The 18,301-nt window shown below is 42.1% G+C and overlaps 1 protein-coding gene across 2 annotated transcripts in view; it reads left to right on the top strand.

Moving 5' to 3' along the window:
- Positions 1–765: 765 nt before the first annotated feature.
- Positions 766–18,301, top strand: part of RGS5 (regulator of G protein signaling 5) — a 48,459-nt gene continuing 30,923 nt past the window's right edge. Inside the window, exon 1 of one of the 2 annotated variants that reach the window (XM_044916300.1) lies at positions 766–880. In XM_044916300.1, coding sequence (XP_044772235.1) covers positions 837–880 — 44 coding nt within the window. In that variant the 5' untranslated portion in view covers positions 766–836. The remainder of the gene's footprint in view (positions 881–18,301) is intronic. The other variant, XM_021698395.2, reaches the window with a different exon arrangement.

Raw genomic sequence — 18,301 nt, 5'->3', positions numbered from 1 at the left:
CAAGACAAGCCTGACCAAGGATGGGTGGCGGGGGCAGGGTCCAAGGAATTACCTGATGTCATTACCAAAGCAGAGAAATAATCACAAGACCAATTATAGAATTAAGGGAACTTGGGGGCAATATCAAGTGGATAGAATGCTGTAGGGTATTTTGTCTCTTTTATCAGTAAGCTCAGGGCTTATTTCCTCCCCAAATCTTCTCTGGTGGCCCTTGAAAGCTCACACAACCTGGGCCTGCCTCCATCACTCACTTACATGGTATTGATAGGATGTTTTGGGGTCTTGAAAGCAGGCAGTGCCTTTCTTTGAATTCCTAGCATCCCGCCAAGTGCCTGGCAGCCTGGCACCCATAGACGCTCCGTACACATCCCCTGGCCTTTTCTAAATCTCCCCTCCTCCACTGTGACACCGAATCGGGATAACAGACCTCTGGGACTCTTGTCCTCCTAACAGGCTATGATTTTGACAGATCTGGGGCAGCCCAAGGCACTCTGCTCTGTGTCTGGCTCACGTTTACACGTTAAAACATGAATGACCCAGGCAGGATGGAGAGCCCTGCCCTGCCCCAGCGGAATGAGTGTCCTCTGAGGAGCAGCCGGAAGCCTAATGCTGCGGAGACAGGATTCCAGCCTCCAGCTCCCACAACTGCAGCTGCGTCCCAGCCAGCGATTTCCTCTAAGGTCTGGATTGGTCCAGGGAGCAGCAGAGGGCTGGCAAAGAGCCTCTATATATTCCTCAGAGGGAGAGGCAATCCCAGACAGTGGTGAAGTTTGCAAAGTCTCGCTCTGCTGTGCAGAATTCGTGCTCAAAACTGAGGAGCTAAGCCACTTGCCAAAATGTGCAAAGGACTTGCGGCTTTGCCCCATTCATGCCTAGAAAGGTGAGAACCAAGTTATTTTGGCTTAAGGGATAGAGATATGCAGAATCTTTGCTCAGGGGGAGGGGTATCCAGGGGCAATAGAGAGCCGTTGTTGTTTGTGCTGAAACAGGTGTGTGATTGTAGACTGGGGCTTGTCTCCTCTCTGCCAACAGCACTGGAGCTTATAGGACCTGAGTTGTAGGAGGCAGATCCGACATGGGGTATCTCATGAACCGTTTCGTCGTATCCAGAACTTCATTTCCTCCAAGGAGATGCCTAGTCCATGGGTGCTTGGTCAGAGTCAAAAGTGCATGGTTAAGAGAATGGATCCCAACATCAAACTGCCTGCCTTTGAATCCTGGTTCCACTACTTACTATTCTGTGGCGTTGGGCGATTTATTTACTCTCTCTGTATTTCAGTTTCCTTCTCTGTGAAATGGAGATGCCAGGAGCATCTACCTCAGGGGCTGCTTATTAGGGCTGAATGAATTACTGGATATTAAACTCCCAGCACACAGTCTGGCACATATTAGAACTGTGTAAATGTTAGCCTTTATTACTTAATGTACGTGGACTGAGAGAGGGAGGCAGGTTTGCAGTGAGGAAGAGGGGATTTCTCATTGTTCTTTGTATCTTGATCCCATTAGATAAAAGTAGCTGGATTGCTCGAGAGAAGAAAGCCACTGGGACGCAGAGATTATTTATTGGCTAGTATTCTCTTTTTGGATACATGGGAAAACACTTTTGAGGTCCTCTGGTTATCCTTAAGCAGGACAATATTCTGGAGGAAATCCTAAGCATCGAGGCTAACAACCCAACAGCCCTACCTGACGCAGAGAAGTAGGGGTGTTTATCCTCCTCTTATTTCTCAAGAATGGATTTGATTACATTTGGTTTGAGTTTTCATTATTTAAAGAAAATAAAGGTGACCCTTGTGCAACCCAACTCCATCCCTAAAGGTACTGGAAGTGTTTGCTTAAGAAGGTTGTGTTCAATGGGCTATTTATGATCTCTCCTGTCTTTCACAAGCTCAGGTCTAACTCCTATTACTGTTCTATACCTGATTCAGGATCAAACTTAATATTGAATCTCTTCTTGTATCTTTCAGTGCACAGTGAAATCTTATGCTCTACAATATAACTATTTGCAGTTATATCATTTAGGATCCTTTAGGGTGGCCAAGGAGCAAGCATTTTTTCCTAGATTGCCTGAACCTTTTAATTTACTGGCAGGTGGTATAATCTTGCAATTTTTGTTTCCTATTAATTTTTTTTCATATTCTATTTCCATTGCAAATAGAATCCTATTTCCAGTTACAATGCTGCCTGAGAGGAGTGTTTTGGAGAAATGGGATTGTGGAACTGTTAGCACACATTCATGGAAAAATCTGAGATTATCTATCTATCTTGAGGGAAGCATGATGCTTGAATGAATGCATCCAAACCCACCTTCCCTGCTCTCCTCTCTCTCTCATTTCCCTCATCGCCAGAGGCTCCCCTCCCCACTTCTCTCCACAATACAAGAGGAACGTAGGTGACCTCAGTGCTTAGATAAAGATGTTTGAAGACTCGTATAGAATAAATTAGGACAACATATATGCTTACAAAACGAACCTGTTTATAATGGAAAGCTTTACCAAAGAGTTACATTGCACCTTTCAGTTGCACTGGAAATAAAATTCAGTTTACAAAAACCAGATTAACATGTTGTGATTGATCGTAGTGGAAAGAGGACTGGCAAAGGAGTAAGAAGCAGATTCAGTCTTGTCATCTAAATTTGCACCCATGAGCAAGTTCTTTCACTTCCCCAGGATTCTATGTTCTCATTTAATCAATGAGAGTTGGATTGACTGTCCTCTCGCATTCTTTTCCATGCTGCCATTATTTAAATATGTTTAAAACATAGTTTAACTCAGTGGCTAGCAAGAGATGCAATTAAAGGGAAATTTATCCTAATGAATTTCTCTCTAAAATTTGGAAGCAGAAAAGAGTCAATTAATGAAAACTCATCCAGAACCCAACTCTGTGCTGAAATCGTGGCGGTGGCAGAAGCAATCTACTCAGGGATTCTAATTCTGATTTTCAAGAAAATGAAATTTACTCCACGTGCCAGGAGATTTAATGGTAGAAAATATTTCTTGTTCAATGTGTAGGGAAGCATTAAGCCAGAGTCAACTTTGACATATTCGTAGAAACTGTTCTTTGTTTCTTTACATCTTTAAGACTATTGCTTGTAAAAACCCAGAGTTGACCTCACACATTTTTATATATTCAGAGAGACCAGTAATCCAAACATATGAGCAACAAATGGCCACCACCCCACCCCACAAATGGCCAATTTCTGCCTCGTGGCATATTGAAATCAATGCTATGTGGGTGGCAATGTGACAGTCAGTGGAAAAATGAAAAAGTTGAGTCAATTCGAGTTCTTATTTTTCACCCACGATTTTCAACTTCGAATTTTAGGCTTATTTTGAAGATTCATTTTATTTCTAGAGTCTCTTGAATTTCTCTGAATGAGCTTAAGTTTTAAAGTAAACATCGCTCTTCGGAAAAAGACAAAAATATTTCAAAATAAAAAGTGTCATTATGATGATTCCCCCCCAAAATTGGTAGCGTAATATAAGACAGTCAGTGTGATTATTATAATTGTTCTCCTTCAGTGCTGACTAGTCCTGTCACCAGGTTCACAGTCTCTACTAACCTAAAAAGGAGAGTAAGCTAGTAATGAAAACTTAGCTTCTGACAGAGAGTTTTCCCTGGGATCTTAATAAAGTGTTGCGAACCCTGGACCTCTGTCAATGTCTGTTGTAGCTCTGATTTCTGTTTAAGATTATAAAGGCTGCTGGTGGTGAAATGTTTTCAATCCACGGTTCACCCGGGAGCCTCTGGTCATCTCAAGTTTGTGGCAATGCTGGGAATTTCAGGAATTGTAAAGAGTTAATGAGGAAGGTGATGTTTTGGTTCTTTTAATTTATTATTATTTTTACTGAACATTCCATGTTTTTCTCCTCTTCTGATTTATATGTGTGTCTAAGTGTGGATAATTTAGAGTAGAAAGTCACCTAATAAGCAGGGCCATTAATCAACTAATTGTTTAAGGTCGTTAAGCCAAATGGAAGCACCTTGCTGAGTGGGCCAAGGCTCCTTGGTCTGCAGAATTAAGTAAATACTACTTTTTCAAAGGTATGAACACATCCTTGGGCCAACAGTGGAGATAAATGTGGCAATGAACTTGAACAATTCATAGCTCAGTCAGAATAGGTAAAAGATCATCAAAGAAGCCTACAGAGATGGTGGCAGTGCCTCTAGCTGACTTTAGGATCATGCTTTCTGGGAATAAGTATTTATTTATTTATTTTTTATAATGTTATGTTAATGACCATACATTACTTCATTAGTTTTTGATGTCGTGTTCCATGATTCATTGTTTGCGTATAACATCCAGTACTCCATGCAGAACGTGCCCTCTTTAATACCCATCACCAGGCTAACCCATCTTCCCACCCCCCTCCCCTCTAGAACCCTCAGTTTGTTTTTCAGAGTCCATCGTCTCTCATGGTTCATCTTCCCCTCTGATTTTCCCCCCTTCATTTTTCCTTTCATGCCATCTTCTTTTTTTTTTTAACATATAATGTATTATTTGTTTCAGAGGTACAGATCTGTGATTCAACAGTCTTGCACAATTCACAGCGCTCACCACAGCACATACCCTCCCCAATGTCTATCACCCAGCCACCCCATCCCTCTCCCCCCACTCCAGCAACCCTCAGTTTGTTTCCTGAGATTAAGAATTCTTCATATCAGTGAGGTCGTATGATACATGTCTTTCTCTGATTGACTTATTTCTCTCAGCATAATACCCTCCAGTTCCATCCACATCATTGCAAATGGCAAGATTTCATTCCTTTTGATGGCTGCATAATATGGGAATAAGTATTTAAAGCTTGCTGTAGTTCAGTCTTCTGATATAATTGCCAAGATTCCAATGAAACTTTATATGTTAAGAAAGTAAACGAACTATTCAATAAAATTGAGGGGGGGTGAGTTACTCAGAAAGACTGTTTTGATTCTTATTGATGACACAATATTGTTCATTTCTCTGGATTGCCTTTTAAACCTCCATACTTGCCTTAGGCATAAGGATGAAAGACCCGGACCCTGCTCTCAAGGAAATTGCAGCCCCGTTAGGGAGATAACAAACAAGAAATGAGTCCACAGTGTTGAGATCCACTATGAGGAAATAAATGCATGGAGTGCAAAGAAGCACAAGAGTGGGAGTCGTTGGGAGTGGGGGGCTCAGAGAGCTTTTGGTGGTCAGGGAAACTTTGCAAGAAGTTACAAGAAATGATACTTAACCCAAGCTCATGAATGAAGCCTCAGGAAGGAGAGTTAGCCAGGTCTAGCAGAGAAGAGCTGAGAGAAAGAAGGCGTTTCCAAGGCCAGCTCCCCAGCTAGCCTGTGCTGAGTCAAGGAAAAGAGAGGGCCCAGTGAGCTTGGCTGCTGTTAGGACATCTTTGTCCTATCAGCATTATCTCTCAGAGGCAAGCAAGGAGGGAACTTTGAATTTCTAATCAGTTAACCTCCCATGCAGCACATCCTGTATATTGTTTCCTTGGGACTTGTCAATTCCCCTTCCACTCCTGTCTGTGAAGACGGAAGAGATTTGCTCAGGGGAAAGATACTGCCCCCCACCACCCCTTTGCCTAAAGAATTTATTTACTAAATAACAATCCGTACTTGGCACACAGTAGGCACTTAATAAATATTTTGTCAGGAGAATGCACAAATAAATTTATAACGAGTGGAGAAGACAGGGTTGCTCACAGTTTGGCCTGGTGCTTCTTCTGCTTACAAAGGGATGGGGAGAACATCAGCAGTGTATTAGAGGTTACAATGAGGAGACAGTGTCTGCTCCAAAACAAAGAGGGACTCCTACCTCGGGGAGTGGGAGTTGGGTTAGGAGAGGGAGGAAAGTGGAGAGGAGCCTCCAGCATTTCTGCAACTTTCTTAGGAAAATCTAGTTAAAGAGGTGAGTCTTTTTGTTTCTAATCAGGGTAGACCTGGAGCTGTTGGTGAAGCTCCTGAAACTATCATCTCAGCTCCTGCAGTTACTGCCCCAGGTTTTCTGATGGATTTCATCCCCTATTCTAAAGAGGCACCTCTTCCTAATCTTCCATTCAGTCTGGGCCATGTTGAAACACCAGATCTCAATTCAAAATACTTTTGGATCCCAGAATCTTAAGTTTGGGAAGATCCTTGAAAGGTTATCTAATTTTTCCTTCTTTAGCAGAGACTAGCCACTATCACAGGATAGCTGATATCTAGGGGCAGGGTTAATGTTTCTGCGGCTCATGGTTATGACTTTTGTCTGTCCTGCTGGCCAGAAAGCCAAGGAACTAAACTTTAATTAGTTCAGTCAGGATCAATCCTTAGTAACAGGAACCAGACTATGGCTGGAGGCCAGAAGATAGCAGGTTCCTATCTCTTTCTTCCTTTAAAGCCCCAATCAGTTCCCAGATAACATTGAGCCTGCACTATATTTTAAAGGCTGAGTCACCCAGAGGAGAAAGACAGTGAAAGCCTGTTTTTGACTGCCTGAGGAAGTAACTCCCTAAGACTACACATTTTAGGAATACTAAAGAAATCACAGAGTAAGGAAGGGGGCAAGGTCGCAGTCTGTCCCCTGCCTTAATATCAGCAAGGGGTTGGAGCAGAAAGAACATGGTGCTTGTAACTCTATCTCGATTACTTCCTAGTTGTGTGAGCTGGAGAAAGTCACTAAACCTCTCTGAGCCTCATTTCCTCACCTGTAAATGAGGATATTTTTCTTGTTGGGGAGAGACGCTATAACCCCTATTACAGAATTAATTTCCTTCCATCCTTCTTTCCCTCTTCGTGGGTAGTCAGGAAATCATTTAAAGCTCAATTATGTGCCAAGGCCTTTGATAAAACTTATTTATTTTCATCTTTCCTCATCATAACCTTATCTTTTTAAATAATAAAGATAGATGTGTCAGATAGTGCAGTATTTTTACCATTTCATCCATAATTCTTCCAGCAGGTAGGTATCGCCTTTAAAAATATGCCAACTTTTTCCAAAACATTAAAAGACATTAAAAACCATGATCATACTTAAAAATGAATAATTCTTTAATATTAGTAAATATCAGGTGAGGATCCAAATATCCCCAATGGTCTTTTTGCAGTTGGATTGTTTGAATCAGGATCAAAACAAGGTCACACTTTTTAAATTGTTATTACTGAATTTTATTATTATTGAATAGATAAGCACTACCCATTGATCTAGTGCTCTTTCTACAATTAATTGGGCTCTGTTATGTAAAAGCACTTCTTACAAATGGACTTAAGGACACCTAGAGACTGCTTTTATCTGGTGGGGACACATTAGCAACCTTATTATGAAGGATTTGACAGAGCAGGTGTGGTGAGGTGGGGTGCACTGTTCATAAACAATGCTGACCTCAGGGGTTTGTCTCCAGTGCCTTTCTCCCACTCTTCCTGTCCCTTCACTGATTGCAGAAAGCCTCTCACAGAGTCTGCCGGACCTCTCTACATCAAATCCTGTTAACTACGCCCCTACTGCATGCAGAGCACCCTGCCAGGAGCTGGAAGCTTGCTGGGGTGCAGATCCTTTTTCTGCCTTTTTACTTCTCATGGTGAGGGAACTGAGCCCTCCTCCCTGCTGAGCTAGCTCACATGCAGTCTCCCTGCCCTCCACGCCCCCTCCCCTGCCCCGGACTGAAGGATATCCCCAAGTCTCCACCAGGTGCAGATAACACATAAACCCCAGGCTCACACGTTGGGATTGGTTCAGAGACCCTTAAATTTCTCCTTAGTCAATAGGCTTCCTGTCTTTTATTTTTCTTTTCCTTGCAAGTATTTGTAGAACACAGACTTTTTACTTTTTTGTTTTTTTAAGACAGAGAAAGCATGAATATGCATGGGGTGGGGAAGTGACAGAGGGAGAGAGAGAATCTTAGGAACCCAACACAGGGCTCGATCTCAGGACACTGAAATCATGACCTGAGCCGAAATCAATAGTTGGACGCTTAACCGACTGAGCCCCCCAGGCGCCCCAGTAGAACACAGAACTTTTAGATGCAAGCATAAAAGGCTATAACACGTGGAAAGGGTCCTGGGTGGGGTATATAGATATCCTGAGCTGTAACCTTGGCCTCTGCTAAGCAGCAGAGGGTGAGTCCTGAGTCAGGTGCCTCTCCTGACCTCATCACTGTACTTGTAATGATGATGAGTCAATTCTATGACCCTCTCCCCTCCTTCCAGCTTCACTACTTTATTGTCCTTAATTTGGACACCAAGTATTTTGAGGAAAGATTGTACTTTTATTCTAATTTTGCATCTCATCCCAATCCCACAGGAAGGCCAGGGAACTAACTTCTGGATGTAGCTTGAAAGCAGCAATCATTCAAAAATGTGCAATTTTCTTCCAGCCACTTTGATTCTCAAAGGACTAAATTAAGAACCCCACATTTCTTAAAAAAAATACTTGTGACACATTCAGAATAAACTTTCAGTTTGTGAAAAATATATATTTATGGGCAGCGGAATGGGACTCTTTTATTTTGGTGAATTCCATGAAAGGAAAAGATGGTTTCAGTTTCTTGTAAAATTTGAGGGTAATTTAGGATCAAAGATCATGGATTCTAACAACCTATGATTTTTGTACTTTGTTTACAGTTAATCTCAAGAGTGTAAGCTCCTGGAGGGCAGGCAGGGAAATGAGATATAAGGACACAGACATGCCTGCCTTGGGGGTGGGATTCCATTGACTGCTTTCATACTAGGTCAGGGTTTTCTCCAGTCAATGGGAAGAGTTGCCCACTCATGCGCTTCCCAACGCTGCCCAGAACGAGACTCACCCTTTGCCATAATAGTGAAAGAGTTTTCATCCTTGAGGCTGAAATGAGAAGGGCAAATCAGGATTTCTAGGCCTTTATATTTTTAAACAATCTTCATCTACCAGCTGAGTAGATCCTGGAGTCCCAGCAATTCTCAAATTGACGTGGGGACTGCTTTGGGGACTGCATGAATCCATGCCAGACATATAGCACAGAGTGACTGCAATTTCCACCTACATGAGGACATGGAGTTTGCCTCTACCCCAGGCGTTAGAAACTGGGTCTTTCCTGGAAAATCTGAAGGTGCAGCCAACCTAATCATAGGACGCATGTGTCAACAACACAGCTCATGCACATGTGTCTGGGTTTATTCACTCTGACCAGAGTGCTCCTGGAAAGTTCAGACAGGGCATTTCTTTGCAAAGCATTCTATTCTGTTGCCACGTCGAGATACAATAACTTGGCCTGACACTGTTTCTCCTTCAAAGAGGAAATACTGCAGGGTTGAAAGGAGTCGCCCAGGCAGTCTTTGAATGCTTTGGGCAGTGAGTATCTGATCATCACAATGGCTCCATGAACAGCAAATGAGGCTAAGGTCATGCGTCTATAGTCTACACGTTCTTCCTTCTCCTATCTGACTGCTTCCCCAGACAGTTCTCAAGCAACACCTAGCCCATCTGGACAGAATCTCACTCAGATCCTCACAACTCTACATTCCAGAAAGATGTTGGAACTATCCTCTTAAAGTCAGAGGAGGAGATGCAGCATGCAGTAAAATACTTGAAAAATGTAAAGTGCTCGGCTCTGTAAGTGCTTATTATCGGTAGTGAAGTGTGTGGAGCTGTTTTGGTCAAGCTACTACTTTTTGACATTTTCTTGTGCAGAACAGCTGTTTCTGGATGAGGCACTTGTCTATGGGGATTCGGGAAATTTAGAAAGAATCAAGATGTTCCACTGACAAAGTAGTTTGCTGTGTGATAGTTTACTAGAGATACCTGAGTTCAAGACTATGGGACCGAATGACCTGTGCACTTTGGGACAAGGTCAACAGCGCAGGTCACACTTAAGACTTTCTCAGAAGAGCCTATTGTCTAAGGTCTGGTGCTGGTGCTTTCTGGATGACAAGCTTCCAGAATCTTAGACTTTGTTTCTGAAACCCCCAAATCTGAAAACATGTATGTCGCTTGAACACAGACACGCGCACATGTGTGCATATGCGCACACGTGCACACACACCCCTGATATTTTTATAATTTGGATAAAAAGATTGTTGAAATCAGGGATCCCTGCAGACAAATTGAAAGTGAACCTGTTCACAGAGATGAATGTAGATCAATGGGGATTTTTTCCTTCTTCAACAAATAGGTCTCCTACCCTCATGGTTAGCATTTACACTTTCTCCTTCAGTTGGGATTTTCTCAAAATTCTCAGCTGAGGTTTCAAAAACCTTTAGATTTTTTTTTTAATTGCCCTCTAACTTTTATCTTCCGGTTTCAGTAAGAATAGCTTAACCTTTGTCTCCTATCCTGCTCCACACAGCACCCTGAGGTTTGTAATTAAGCCAAAATGGGTGGCAGAGGCTGGCCTGCAGTGAGGGAAGGAATATGAAACTTTCATCAGCCACTCATGGAACACATTTTACTAAATGGATCCTGGCTTGCGAGCAAGAAAAGGGCAAGAAAAGCTAAGACAGCTGATGATTATGACAGCCTAGAAGTGAGTGCCTAGCACAGTCTTGATCACCCAGATGCACGCAGTCAAGTCAAATGCCTGAAATGGATGGATTCTGCTCCTTGAGAGAGGATGTGATTTTTTTTTCTCTCCTCTCTCACACCACCAACTCAGAATCACAGACTGAGAATAGGATCAGGGCCCCAGACAAATTCCTTCTTTCATAGGTGAGAAAACAGGTCCCAACCTGTTTGGGTGACTTGTCCAAGATCACATAGCTGGTTAGAGTTGGAGCTAATTCAAGGTCTGCAGATTGACTTTTCACTTTTATTTTATTTTATCTGATGGACTTTAATTTATGAATTTTGTGTGTCTTTGCTTTTAAAATACTTATGCTTCCATAGACACCATCTTTCAAAAAGTTTTGGTTACCAGATACACTGTAGTCTTTAGGGAAAAAAATTTTTCCCCATTTCTACTTACCAGATGCATAGACCTGCCAATTACAATAACTGAACAGCATGAGACAGGTTTATTGCATAGTAATTAAGAGCCCAGGGGCTGAAATGAGATTGAGTTTGACTCCTACCATTGTCATTTATCAGATGATTTTGGGCAAATCCCCAAACTGCTCTGTAACTCAGTTTTCTCATCTGCAAGGTGGGGGTGATATTTATACTTCCTTCACAGGATAGTTATGTGCACTAAATAAGGTTATGCACTAGATGTATTGAGTAAACCAGTTAGTTAGCTGGATATGCATGACTTCTCTTCGTGCATGATTTTTCTTAACCATCTTCAGTTGAGGAAAACTTGGCAGTCAAATCTCGGATTGGGGCTAGAACAGGGAACTGCAAAGCACCCAAAATCAAATGAGACAAGTCCCCCTCCCAGCTCCCCTTCTTGTCTGTGCCCGTTTCGATGCCTTGTAGATTGTTCTTCTGTCATCCTGAGTGAACATTTCTCAGGGGCAGGCCATGTCTCAACGGTTTAACAAGATCCTTTATACCATTTAGAAGACATCATTCTTCCCATCTATGTTCTGTGGCATGTCCCTAGCACCTCTCTGGCCCTCAGGTCTTTTTTCCTTTGTTGTGCTTTATATCTGATGGTCTCCTGGCAGCTGTGACTTGCATTTGCAAGACATAAAATTACACATGCATTTGTCTCAGATCCCTTGTGCCTTCTGTCTAGAGGAGGGTGCTCAGCCAGCAACTCCCGCTTTGTATCTTTCTAGTGGCACCTGGGTGACCATCTGCTTGGTTCCTAGACTTTGTTTGTATCCTGAGCCCAGATCTCTAACTTAGCAGCTCCCATCCTATCCCAGCAACCACACAATTTAGGGCATCCCCCCTCTTTAGTTCCTGCTGTGTGAGGGCCACAAGGAGGACTGCATTGCTCCCCAGGAGGAAAGTGAAGGAACACTATAAGCATGCTGGAGAGAAGTTTCCAGGATTATGACCCTGCAACATACTCACAAACTTTGAAATCTTCTTTGGAAGTCTTAGGAAGATGTGGACTTCTATATTAAACTTTGGGAAGGATCCCTGGGGAGCTGGAAGAGACGCAGGAAGCGAACACCTGCGTGGGAGTGCAAACTAATTCCCTGTCCTCCCTTGTCACTCAGGGTTCCAGCCAGCTCATCCATCCCCAAGCTTCAATCCCTTGGGGAAATTTTCTCTGTTTCTCCCTTGGGGAGAAGCTAGCCCTCCATCCTCTGAGCTCTCACTCACAGAACTTGTTCATCTTCCTTCTAGTTCATACCACTTCTTCCCTTTCTTCTTCCCTTCTTTCCCTTCTTTCCTCAGATTCAACTTGGGTTGGGTATTTGACAGTACTTGATTTAATTCTTACCCTAACCCTGCAAGGTAGATATTATTAACATCCCTGTTTTACTAATGAAGAAGCACAGATAATTTTTTTTAAGATTTTATTTATTTATTTGAGAAAGAGTGTGTGTACAAACAGGGGGAGGGGCAGAGGGAGAGGGAGAAAGAGAATCCTAAGCAGACTCCATGCTGAGCACAGAGCCAGACGGGGGGCTCAATCCCAGGACCCTGAGATCATGACCTGAGCTGAATTCACGAGTCAGATGATTAACCAACTGAGCCACCCAGGAGCCCCAGAAGCACAGATAATTTAAATGTCTGACCCAAGGTCAGGAAGTACACTAGGTGTGCATGAGTTCCAAAGTGCTAATTTCAAATCTAGCGTGTATTCCACCGTATCATAGCTGCATTCCAATAAAACTATGTAGACATATCTTCTTTGTAAAATGAAAGCTACTTGAGGTGAGGAACAATCTCTTCTTAATTTTGTCAAACACTCGCCTACATTCTAGTACAGGGCCTGAAAGACAGGGGTTCCTCTATTCAAGTCTGGTAAGTGAATAAACATGGAAATGAACATGTGAATCAGTAACTGGATAGTTCTTGAAAATATAAATCTTGAGACTAATAAGGGGTTGTTACTTTTGGCGGAGGGAGAAAAGAAATGGTATGAAATCAAATTCTGTGCTTCAGACAAGAAATAATCCTCTTCTTCCTCACACTGAGGTCGTTATTTTGCTCAACAAACCTTTTTAGTCAGTTGGCAAAGATAAATGTTAACCAACTGTTTCTGATTATTTGAGGTAATGAATTTGGACCTGTTACATAAAGTGACAGTGAGGGGACACATTGCATCCTGGGAACCATAGTTTTTATTAAGTGATGTAGCACATGTTACCGTTGAGTAAGGTCCTAGCAAATTTTATTCTGCTCCTCTTTCCTTTCTTCCTTCTTCAATACTCTATTGCCCACTTTATGTCCTTCTTTTGTAATACATAAAATACGTTAAATAAGGTAGGGGCCACGTACAACTAGAAATTTTTGGTCTGTGAAGTCCCTCTTTATAATTTAAAGCAGAATGACATGGAGATGTTCAAAGGCTATGGGTTGCACCAGTGTTCAGAGAGGCTCGTGGGAATGCCTCTGACCCCTCTACTTTGGGAACTCAAAATAAACCATAAATTTCTGTCTTCCTTAACTTGAGGCTGATGTTCCCACTATTCATTATCTGGCTTCCAAACTGAATTACCAAAAGTCCAAAAATCTTGTCAACAATATTTTGAATGAAACAGGGAATTGAAGGTCAAAGGGAAATAATCTGCTTCTATCCTGTCTGTCTTGTTCCCCCATGGCCTCTTTCATCACCCCCAATAACCTACTCTGAGTGATGAATGTGTCAGAGACCAGCCATGAAAGCATGGGAAATATCTCCATTTCCACAGGAACCCATGGGTAGGGAGTAGCCAGTGCCTGGGAAAAACAATACTCTTTTTTTTTTTTTTCATTTTTAAATAGCAGCACAAAGGCGGTGATATTACAGTGTAACTCTGAGCCGTACCAGGCAGCAACAGATATCTCCAGATTGGCTTTCTGTGTCTCTCCATTGGAGTGTTCTCCAGCAATGTACCTTCTCTAGGCCCTCAGAATTAGTTGCATTATTCCAAGGTGGAGGCCTTCTGAAAGGAGCTGATCTTGCATGTTAGTCAAATAGATCCTTGTTGAACATATTCTATTCTGTTCTGTTCCATTTCATTCCATTCTATTCCATTTCATTCCATTCCAGCCTTCTATTCTATTCTATTCTATTCATCCAATGAACATTTAGTAACCAACACCCATGTGCAAGATGCTGTGCTAAAGATAGTAGGGCAAATATAATTAAACGATAATAAGAATAGGTAACACTTACATTTACTATGCTCCAAGTGCTATTCTAAACATTTCACTGCATTAATTTATTTAGCCTCAGAACATATGTATGAGGTAGAAACTATATTATCACCATTTTACATAGAAAAATGGAGCCTCAGAATTTAAGTAACTTGCCCAAAGTCACCCAGTTGGTAAGTAAGAGTTGGAATGTAAGCCCAAGCAGTGTGGACCTGTGCTCTTAGGAGTTAAAGCAATTTTAATGTACTGAGTTAATTTCAAGATGCTCTGGGAGACCAGGGAAGTAAGATATGGTACTCACCCCCAAGAAGATTGCTATCTCACCGGAAGTACATACATCTGGAACTGTTAGATGTACACTCGTGAGGGATGAGAGTAATTGCATGAAAATGTGCTGTGCACAACTTTGCAGAAAAAAATGTGTTCTATCTCTTGCTCTGTAACTTCTTAGAAATCTTGGGATAAGGGCACCTGGGTGGCTCAGTTGGTTAAGCAACTGCCTTCAGCTCAGGTCATGATCCTGGAGTCCCTGGATCGAGTCCCGCATCGGGCTCCCTGCTCGGCAGGGAGTCTGCTTCTCCCTCTGACCCTCCCCCCTCTCATGTGCTCTCTCTCTCATTCTCTCTCTCTCAAATAAATAAATAAAATCTTAAAAAAAAAAAGAAATCTTGGGATAAGATCTTGTGAGATCTTGTAAAAACCTTTTGATTTCTACAAACCTCAGTTTTTCCTCTTTTAAAGTAAGGGGAAGGGCAAATTAAAAGCCTTCTATGATCCCTTGAGCGTGACTCTATTTTGTGATTTTATACTAGAGAAGACAGAAAGCAGTCTAGACTGGAGTAGTTACACAGGTTTCCGGTAAAGAGCGAGATTTGTTTGGGGCCCAGAGTATTAGAACGGCTTTAAATTGCCATACAGACGGCAGTAGAGGGAGACTGTGTGCTTGGGGGATAATGGGGAGACCAGCAGAAGTAAAATAGACGTTTTCCTTCATTGGCGCAGGATTTTTAGTAAATCATCATCATCATCATCATCATCATCATCAATATAAGTGCTTCTTATGTAGTAACTCCTTTTATCAGCCTAAGAACTTTATGAGGTAGGTGCTATTATTGTCTCCATTTTACAGATGAGAAAACTGAGGAGAGGTTTAAGTTTTTAAACCTTAACAAAACCCTTTTAAGGTAAGGTTTAAAAACTTGCCAAAAGTCACATAGGTAGTAAGATAAATCTGGATGGTTTGGTTCCAACATCTGTGCCCTTAACCACTATGCTATTCCGTCTCTTGCCTTTTAGTTTTGGTATTAATTTGATTTTATGGGTAAGAGCCCAATACTCCACTTTATTGTCCCTCTAGGAACAGCCTAGTTGCTTTACAAACTCTTCCAGTTATATAACCTGGGACAGGATTTTGCCACAGTTGGGAGTTGGGCATTTTCTTTACCAAGTGCAGGGAAGAGATTGAACACAACTCAACATGTTATTTGTCACTGTAATAATGGAACTGAGATCTGGAAAGTGTCATATGAGATCATCTGGACAGATCCAGGTGGTTATATATGATTTAAGTTATCCAAAACAGCTGGTTGCTTGTCTTTTCTTGATGACTTTTTTTCAGCAATGGAAATTTTGCCACATACAGTTCACTATTCCCATGATTTCATCACCATATGGCGACTGAGTTCTCCTAAACATTACTGTTTTAATTTAAGCAATCTTGTATTTGTGTGGGGGATGCTTTTTCACACGTATAGGTGACTGGTTTTGAATAATTTAAAATGGATGCATCATTATTTATGTTTCTTGTTTGAAGCTTCACCGTGCCCTGAAGCCACTCCTCAGCCCCTTGCTTGGGTCTGGAGATCATTTTGGGTGAAGCTGGAAGCTCTGGTACTAAAGGTCAGGTCTCATGGGCACCTTCTATCTTTTCCCCTCTGTGGTCCTACCACCTCCCTGGAGTCCTGCAAAAGTATGTGGTAGATGAGGGTGGCAGTTTGGTGAATTGTAGAACACTGAACTGTAGTCCTCTGACTTTGTCTCGGGAATGCTTTCTTGTCCCTCTCTGTTTTCCTGCTTCTTCCTTTACCACTCATGAAAAGCGGTCTTCTTTTTTGGGAACAAGCCAGTGTATCTCCCCAGTGAGTTTAGGGTCTTGGAAAACAAAGGCCAGACATGGAACGCTACCTTCAATTAATATCTGCTTTCAGCCTCACCACACAGCTCCCTCAGAGGTAAGAAAGAACAAAGGCCTAGTTACCTCACGTGTCTCAGAATTGCAATTCAGGGAATATAGATTCTTGAAAGTAAGAGGAAAAACTCTATGAAGAGGAAAGCATGAATTAACACCTCAACAAATTAATATTGTATGCAAGGTATTGTTTCCATAAACATATTGTTACCTTTAAGAGTTGCTGCAGATCACCCGCTTTCTGCCTGTTTGCTGTGAAGAGGAGTGACTGATGTAGGAAAGACATTAGGGTTCAAAGCCGACAGCCAAGAAAGAATTCTTGAGATGTCTTTGGTGCAAAAAGGTGATTTTATTGGAGCACAGAGACAGGACCCCTGGGCAGAAAGGACTGCACTGGGGTATTGAGGAGTGGTGCATTACATACTTTCAAGTTAGGAGGGGGTTAGGGACAGTGGAAGCCTCCCAGGTATTTTGGAAGCAAGGTTTCCAGAATTCTGAGGAGGCTAGCTATTGTTAGGAAAAGGTCATATATTACTGTTTAGTAAAAACTCAATCATGAGATTCTCAGATGTGTATCAGTGGCCCATTTGTTTGGGGGATGATTGCCAACATGTATCTTGTGGAGGGGGCGGGTAGAGATAAAGGAAGTTTCCAAAGGAATTTTCTTATGTTAAAGTAGACCCACAGGATCCTGAGGGTTGGACCTAAGATCACCCTTTGCCCTTAGCAAAGTATTACCATCAAGGCAGCTGAGTTCCTAGAGAAATGTCACTCTGCCTGTTTCAAGGACTTATCTATCAAGGGGCTGTAGGTAGTAAGGAAATTTAATAATTTTTCTTCTGCCTCTGTTTCCCACATCATGACCTCTTGACCAGGTGGAGAACTTGCACCTAGATGTAGGGATTGTGTGATTGAAATGAAAGGCCAGTGACCTCACATGGTTTTCCACACTTGGATATACCAGGGATCTGGGGAGACAGAGTATTTCTCCCCCAGATGACTGAGGAAGAGGATGCATCATCAACTAGGACTGGGCTTTATCAACCTGCCCACATCCAGTCTGCTTTTGACCAATAGGGAGCAAACAGGGTGCCACAAGATAGACCTTTCCACACCACCTATAGGCGAGCCAATCCCTCACTTTTGTTTTTGGTCACTACTGCTAAGACCCTTCTGGCTTTTCACACCTAGCTTTCTTCCTGTCTTCCCCAGAGTAGGGTCACCAGGAATTGCTTCTGACTTTTCCTCATTCCCTCACTTTTGTATCTTTGTCATTTCACCAAGAAAGTAATGTTGAAGGCATTGTCAACAGAGAAAAGAGGCAGAGCTAAAATAAAACAAAAGTTTTTATTTGGGGTCTCAAAATTGCCACTCAGAAAATACAGGTTCAGGTAGCAACTCAAATTGCATTGTTTCCACCCCAGCCCCTCCCCACCAGGGAACAAAAGTCAGGGGTTTTTTAAGACAAAAGGAAATGTTTGTATATGTTGTTTACAAAGAATTTCTATTGGTGTTGGTGGCAGGAAACAAATCTTGGTTGAACATAATTGGTTGCTAAGGCTATCACTAAGCAAAAGCTCTTACTGTAGCAAGTCGCAGGTGTTCAGGCTGAGTCCTTGGAATATTTGCAGTTTGGCCCAGTTGAAGGTTCATGATTTCGTCCTATGAGAATGTGTGTAAGGCCCAATTCTTTAATGGCTTCCTGGCTCCATTTTAAAATCCGTGGACATAAGTAACTCCTTTTCATTTCACCTTTCACAGCGTGGAGTTCATTCATCCAAACAAAAGAAAATGAGCTTAATGTGATCAAATACGAATATCCCCAAGGTTAAAGGAAACTGCTACAAACTGTAATGCTAGGTAGTATAAGATGAAGTTTCATAGGTAGGTAATGAAGACCATGGTGATGACAGTGATGATGATGATGGTGATGAGGATGATTATGGTCATGGTGGTGGTGATGATGGTGGTGATGGTGGTGG

This window comes from Neomonachus schauinslandi, chromosome 6, assembly GCF_002201575.2.
Source record: "Neomonachus schauinslandi chromosome 6, ASM220157v2, whole genome shotgun sequence".
Lineage (NCBI taxonomy): Eukaryota > Metazoa > Chordata > Mammalia > Carnivora > Phocidae > Neomonachus > Neomonachus schauinslandi.
Note: the sequence above shows the minus strand (reverse complement) of the source record. Positions and strands in the feature narration are given on the sequence as shown.